At 45.4% G+C, this 7,861-nt stretch overlaps 1 protein-coding gene across 1 annotated transcript in view; it reads left to right on the top strand.

Annotated features, from left to right (window-relative positions):
• The window catches only part of Fsip1 (fibrous sheath interacting protein 1), a 55,148-nt gene extending 51,130 nt beyond the window's left edge, over positions 1-4,018 (top strand). The window contains exon 11 of the mRNA XM_021194418.1: positions 3,737-4,018. Within this exon, the coding sequence (XP_021050077.1) occupies positions 3,737-3,826 (90 nt within the window). The 3' untranslated portion in view covers positions 3,827-4,018. The remainder of the gene's footprint in view (positions 1-3,736) is intronic.
• Positions 4,019-7,861: the final 3,843 nt, after the last annotated feature.

Raw genomic sequence — 7,861 nt, 5'->3', positions numbered from 1 at the left:
GTAGGGACTGGGCTCTGTGTGGGTTGGATCTGGGTGGGGACTGGGCTCTGTGTGGGTTGGAGCTGGGTTTGCCTCTGAAGCTGTTTCAACCGTACTTCTTTGGGTGCTGCCTGCTAATGTGGCCATTATTAATCCCAGGTCATGTGATGCATGAGGTATTCCAGAAGGGTGTTAACTCTTGACCAACCAGCATCTGCTTCCGGGTATGGTGTTTCAGGCCCCACTGCCACTACATTGCTTCCCTCAGGAACATCAAATGGTTTAAAGGGGTTCTGGGTGTGCAGGAGGCTTTACTCCCTTTCTCCCGCCTGCCCCTGCCCCTGAGCTCTCCTTCCCATGCTCCCTCCCCGTCCCCACCTTTCATCCTTCCTCTCCTCCCTTCCTTTTGTTTTCTTCTTCTTTCTCTTTGTAACTAGATCTACTTTGTAATAATAATAATAATGATAATAATAATGATAATGATAAATTCTCCAGTACCTAACTCGGAACGACAGACAACCATTTCAGAGGCTAAGGAAGGCAGACTTACTGAGAGATTTCTCTCCAGTTGTAAAATACTTGTGCAGATACAGTTACCATTCAGATTATCTACATGGTAAAAATGATGTTTTAGGGAATCTGGCAACTTAGAAAAATACAGAGAAAAGGAAAACTACTCAATAACCACTGTTAATTCTTCACTATTATCCTGACTGCCATTTTCCTTCTTATTTGTGCCCCACAAACTCACTTTACCACCATCCAGACACAGACACAGACACACACACACACGTACAGACACACACACACACATACAGGCACACACACACAGGCACACACACACATGTACAGACACACACACACACACATACAGGCACGCACACACATGTACAGACACACACACACATCCTTTACTCTTTGCTTTCCTCTATTCTTCTTTACTTTCTTCTGTTCTTTCCATTTTCTTTATCATTTAAGAAAGCCTAGGTCATATTGTTCCGTGTATTTTATAGTGCTACTCTTTCATTAATACTCTACAGTGGAGGGGGGCAGAGAGATCGCCAGTGCTTAAGAGTCTCTGCTTGCAGAGGACCCAAGCTGCCTCCCAAGCACTCATGCAGGCAGCTCATAACCACACGTGACTCCAGTTACAGGCATCTAACACCCCTGGCCTTTGAGACCTGCAGTCATGTACACACTCTCGTGCATATACACATTAGGAAAATAATAAATATACAATATTTACAATATAGACAGTGGGCTACTTGATACTATGCTACTAGGTGACTACTGAGTGATCCCACTCTTGGTTCATTTCCTATAATGTTTAATGTTTTTGTTGTTATAAATTATGATAGCATGAGCACATAGTTGTAATTATTCTCTTGTGTGTTATTGTTATTATTAATTATTATAGTTATTGGTGCTAGAGATCAACCCTATGTCTACCACTGAGCTATAGTTTGGTCGTAGTTTTTTAACTCAGGGTCTCACTATGCAGCTCAGATGGCTTAAAGCGAGGCTATTTCTGCCTCAGCCTTCCAAGTGCTACAATTACAGCCTTCAGCTACCATGCCGGCAGGATGTATCTTTAGTGGAATTGCTTTGAGTAGATATGTAAAGAATTGGCAGTGTGGTACCAAGTCAGCCTCCAGGGCTTGTGGGTTTGATCTGCCCCCTCCTTATCAGTGTTTAGAGAGGGGCACCTATGCCTGCCTGAGGCCATGCCATAGCCTGCAACCACACCCATACCTGTGCCCTCACCCACGCCCATGCCCGAGAGCCCTCATCCATGACACCTGCACCCACATCCACACCTGCACCTATGCCTGCCCCAGCGCCTGCACATGCCTGCACTGGATCCTTTTTATTTTTGCCTCCAGTGCCTGCCTGCATCCAGGCCCGCACCTGCAACCTCGCCCACACCTTCACCCACACCTGCATCCTTGATGCCTGCACCCAGGCCCACCCACGCCTGTGCGCATGCCTGCACCCATACCTGCACTGGATCCTTTTCATTTTTTGCCACTCATAGAGTTTTAAGATGATGTCAGGCCTTAATTTACATTTTTGGATTCTAGAGAATTTGGATGTGTTTCCAAAAATTTATTAGTAGTTTGTGTCTTGGGACATTTATTTATCAAGGTGTTCTTTCTTTCAAAAAGCTCTCTTTCTGTGCATAGAACATATACTTGCTGTTGTAAATGTGCCTCATGTAACCTTTAACAAAATGTTAATTCTGGTCATTATTTTCTGATGTTAAAGTTTTTTGAGGTGTTGCCTTCTGCCTTATTTCCACAATCATTTGTGAGAAACATATTTGGCTGTTGCAACTTGCTTTGCATTTTTTGAAGTGATCTTTCCAAAGTATTTGCTTTCTTTTATGTGTGAGCTCTTTACCACCTCTAGACTGTGTTTTGAATGACTCCCCCCACCCCACCCCCTCAGCTAATTACTTTTCAGCTAAAGTACTTGGCCTTACCTTTGAAGATTGCAGCTAATCTCCTCTTTGCTGCATTCCTAGAATGGAAGGTTTAGATAAGCAACGGTGGCAAGAAGAGACAGAAAAATCTTTCCGTTTTTAATTGATTGCGTCAGCTTTTAGTGTTCACATCTAATTGAGAAGCAGCAGTTGTGCCACTTGTATTTTTGTTCCTTGAATCTTTACATCTTCTGAAATTGTGCAGAACACAGCATGACCTAAGCTCATCCTTCAGAACATGGCCTTGAGGCGCTGCTCTTGAGAGTCTGCAGGCAGAGGCTCCTCTGAGCACAGGAGTTTCCTCGTGGAAGGGGCATCCACTGTCATGAAAATAGTATGGAAACACTAACTTTAAGCAGGACAGCTAGTACAATCAAGGGCCAATGAGACGGTTCATTGAGTAAGGCATTGTTTTGTAAGCCTGCTGCTGACCTAAATTCAGTTCCAGGAGTCCACAGTGGAAGGCGAGAGCTGACTCCAAAGTTGCTCTTTGACCTTCACATGTTTGCTGTGGTATGTGAATACCTGAAATGCATGTGCATGCACACACACACACCAATAATAATAATAATAATAATAATAATAATAATAATAATAATAAATAAATAATAATAAATCTAAAAGGTAATAAAATTAAATCTGTGCACAAGACAGAAACATGTCACTAGTGTGTCTATGAAAGATTTTGAAGAATTAATTCAAAATCCTAGGAAGATCCTAGGCAAGAAAGAAAGCATTGCAGGTAGAGGTTGCGGTGCCCTTCTAAGTGGAGTGGGGGTGCACAGCAGGGGAGGAGCAGTTGGGTACCAGATGCTGGAGCTTGGCAGCCGCAGCGGGCAGCAGGCATCCAGGCATCCAGGAGATGGTCAGGGTGCTATCCCAGAGGGCCAGTGAGGGCCTGCATAAATGGCAGGGCTACCACACGCCCCTCAGGAAAGCAGGTTAGAACGCAGGCACAGGAGAGGCTAGAGAAACAGATCTGACAGACCCAACTGTGTGCCTTCTAGGCCTGCAGGGAAATATACATCTCACAGACAGTGGGTTTTATCTCAATATAAAATGTTGGGCAAGCAGTGGGCTAGAAAGAGCTGTTTGAGTGATTGTGCCTTCTACCTCCTCACGATAGTTATGTCTTCAGCTTCTCATTGGTTGACTTAGGTTTTTACAAATAAGTCCATGCCTAATCAGAACATGGCATAGTGTTGTGCTCAAATGCAGGAACCCCCACAATTCCTGAAGTTTGACGTTTGATTTCTGTATTCTTAACCACCCCAGGTTGAGGAATGCCCACTGATAACACCCAGTAAACAGAATGAGCGGATTACGTGGAGATGGCTACTTGCTAAAATCCTTGAGCCAGAGTGAAACAAATTACGCAGTTTGTAAAGTGTAACTATTCTCTTTATTTTTATAATACATCATGGTTCTCAAAGTGTGCATCTTCCTGCAATTTGAAATTTAATTGATTTGGCAAATACCTATTGTATATCTCATTGACACAGTGTGCTGATCTGATATGTGTTCACAAGTAAGATGATTAAATTGAGCTAATGAGCCTAGCCACCACCTGGCTTTATTGTCTCTCTGCACGTGGTAAGAATGTTTCCAATTTATTCTTTATGATTCCTGCAGTTGTGATATGATCTTCATGCCAACCTCACAGATAGGTGGCACAGCCATTATTACTTCTGTTATTCAGATGACAATACCAAGACCCTAGGGACTTAAAGGACTCGCCCATCCCCCACCTTTCCTCCCTTCCAGGAGAGAGTGCTGTTAACACGGCTATTTTCTGCCTCCTTTAACATGATTTTATTCGAGTCTATCCAAGCAAAGTGCCTCTCTTTGTTGCCTGCATCATTTCATTCCAGGCTGCTCACCCCTGGTATTCAGATATTTGAAAGGTGAATAGATCTGTTCCTGAGAAGGGTAGCTGTGGCAGCCGTGCGGCTGCAGTGTGAACAGGTGGTTAGGATTCTTAATTCTTACTCTGGCAGATGTTTTGGGAAAAATTAGGTGTAGGGCTGGGCCAACCACCATGCTCTCAGCTTGACCCTTCCCCAGAGGCTCATTGTAGTATTTCAGCTCAGCGGGTAAAGTGGACCGAAGCATCTTTCAGTGAGCCTGTGGTCATGGAGTGTGCCTCATTCATCAAATGCATCTGCAAGGGCCCAAACACAGCCTCTTTCACATCATCTTTACACTGTTTCTGTGGCTTGTATACTAGACTGTTCGGGAGCTACCAGACCATAAAATCCAGCCAGCAAGAAAGCTGGAAGTCGCACAGCCCAAAGGTTTATTAAGTGGCGTGAAGTGCTATTGTTTTGTGCAAGTGTTAAATCACTGCTGTCAGCGCGGGACTGTTAAAAAAAAATTCCTGGCTAGTAATAACACGAAGGGCACTTTATGGCTTCAAAAGGAGATAAAAGAAAGCTCTTAGTCAGCACTCGGATGGCACACAGCACACATCACCCTCCGTTTGGCTTTCTGAGGACTTTACTTTTGGCAGATGCTCTTGTTTCTGGCAGCAGAATCTAATTATCATATAAATTAAGCTGGGAACTGAGCGAGGCACACAGCCTTGCCCTAGCCGCTTGGACCCTGGTTTCCAGGGCTATGATGCTAGGCAGGCATAATGCGTAATAATGGGTAATGCTGGCCAGGGCTCTGGAGAACAGGGCTCCGCTCCCCCCTTCCTTCCCTGTGAGATCCGCTGCAGGAACCCCAAGTGGCTGAGACACTGGCACCCTTCTTTTCTTCTCCCCAGCATCCCCTGGGTTGTCTCTCCATCAGCATTCCACAAATTAGTCTAATCCACCTGCTCGTATTCAGAGGCACTAATTATGTTTTGGCATACATTCTTACACACTAAATTCTAAATGTCTTCTTCACTTTAATTTCTTGTAACTAGTCCTGAAATTGAGGGTTAGTACTGCCATGGGGTAGGAGGCTTTGTTGTGTTGTGGGAGGGGATTAAGCTCTTCATTTGAAAGCCAAAGGTGAAGACATGGCTGATTTTCTTTTCCTTCTGTATTTTCTTTAACCAAGAGTGTAATTCAAAACTCAGTTTACATCCGTAAACTGATGCTAAACACTCAGGTAGCTTGGGGACAGGAGTCAATGAGCCCAGTGTGTAGGAATATAATTGTGACACTCTCAGCTGAGTAGCGATGTCTAGTTGCTAAACATTTCCCATTCAAGGTATTTTGTTTGGAGTTTAAATAGGTCTTGGTGTGGATAACTTAGGGTTAATGTGAGGTAAATACTGAAGACCACAGGGTTGGCAGCACAGCTGGTACCCAGACATGAGTGCTGTCTCCTTGTGGGGAAAGATGGGGGTGGGGCTTTGTCACTTTATTCTGTTTATTGACTACAGGCTTCCCTTGCCCATTAGCTCATACACTTCTCCAGCTCCTGGTCAAATTATCATCCCTCACTGATTGGAAATTGATCATAATTTGTATGTAAAAAGAATCACTCGGGAACATTCTGTATACATTTACATTTTGCTGAGTATAAAGCAAGATGTTTCTCCCACTCTGACAAAGGAAGCTGTTCGACTGTACAAGAAGTCATCTCTTCTCTTTCTGAGCTGCCTTCTCCCCTCCGCCTCTCGCTCCCTCCCTCCCTCCCTCCCTCCCTCCCTCCCCTCCATCCTTACCTTCCTCCCTCCTTACATTCCTTCCTCTGTCCTGCCCTTGTCCATCTCCGTGTTCCTATCCTGGCTTCTTCTATAAAAGGCTTTAAGGCTCTTGAAAGAACAATAAAGACGATGGGCCAAGGAAGATCCCTTTGAGAACCAGCTATTTTGTCCAAAAGGAGAGGACCACAGATTGCTTCTCTTCAGAACAGAGCTGGGAGGTTTGCATGGGTGGAGGGACATGGTGCCAGCGAGTCCTGCTCTCCTCTGTCCCCATGAAGAAGCCTGAGTGTCCATCCATCCCTGTGTCAGCCCACTTTCAGGTCCATTTTCTTATTGGCTGGCATGTTGGGAAGGGTCTTACTTGGCTAAGGTCAGAGACTGACCCTGGAGCTTAATGTCCTAAAGAAGTTTTGGCCTTGGTGGTGCTGGGTGGGACCAAGGGTCCATGACTGTGGGTACCAGGCAAGACTCTGGTATCTGTGCACTGTCCAGAGGTGACTAGCAAAAGGTCAGAGGGGCTGAGACCTGCTGATCTCCTGTGGTCATTACATTCCCAGCACAGTGCTCTTGTCACACAGTCACTCTAGGCACCGGTCAGCATTTTAATGGATGTACTTCTGCCTTTGTGGCCTCCACTTCCAGGTGGAATGGGACATTCTCTGTGTGGCTGGGATCTATGCTGACACCACATGACACCACTTCTCCAATTACCAAGGCCAGGATTTCACACCTTCCCTCTCTTCTCTTTTCTCCAAGCTGGGAAGAGTATCCAGGTCCCTCACTCTTCAGATGAACACAACAGGAGTCCACAAGAGGAGCCCAACCCTCTGCAAACACTTGAGTTGGCCCTTGCCATCGTCACTTTAGAGAGGGAAAGGGCTGTGAGGTTTGGAGCAGGAGATGATATGAAGCAACAGACTGCCAAGGCAAAGGGCAAGCCAGAAGCAAACACATTTAAAATGCTCTTGGGACCCACCTGAGCCTGTGGTATTTTGGTAATGAGTGTAAAAGAATGGAAAGAACTGTCTGTTCTGCATGCCTGCCAGCCACAAACAGAACCAACAACAGTGTTCTAGATGAATGAAAATGTCTGCTGCTCAGACTCCGTCCAATGATGTCACTCCACCCTCAAGAACATTGATAACTATAAATGCTCTAAGTTCACAGGCTGGGTTGATTTTAAAAGTCTCTGAAAACCTCTGCACTGTTTATTTAGGTTGGGCAGTAAGTGGTGTGCATGCCATCTATGTGCAGTAAGAGGTGTGCACGCCGTCTATGTGCAGTAAGTGGTGTGCACGCCGTCTATGTGCAGTAAGTGGTGTGCACACCTTCTATGTGCAGTAAGTGGTGTGCACGCCGTCTATGTGCAGTAAGTGGTGTGCACGCCGTCTATGTGCAGTAAGTGGTGTGCACGCCGTCTATGTGCAGTAAGTGGTGTACACTCCATCTATGAGCAGGATCCTTTGACTGTGCTCATCCTGGGGCTTTTGACAAATTGCAGGGCTTTATTATTTATTTATTTATTTATTTATTTATTTCAGTTAGAGTTATGCTCACAGGACGTTTGATATGACACAACTTCACTTATATGCTCAGCCCAAACTCCTGCACCAGCCAAGTTGCATAGCCTGGAAAATCTTAAGAGTCACTTTGCTGCCAGGCTGTGGTGGCACATGCCTTTAATCCACTTGGGAGGTAGAGGCAGAGGCAGAGGCAGAGGCAGAGGCAGAGGCAGAGGCAGAGGCAGAGGCAGAGGC

This window comes from Mus pahari, chromosome 3 (assembly GCF_900095145.1).
Source record: "Mus pahari chromosome 3, PAHARI_EIJ_v1.1, whole genome shotgun sequence".
In the NCBI taxonomy this organism is placed as follows: Eukaryota; Metazoa; Chordata; class Mammalia; order Rodentia; family Muridae; genus Mus; species Mus pahari.
This window is presented reverse-complemented; position numbering and strand designations above follow the sequence as displayed.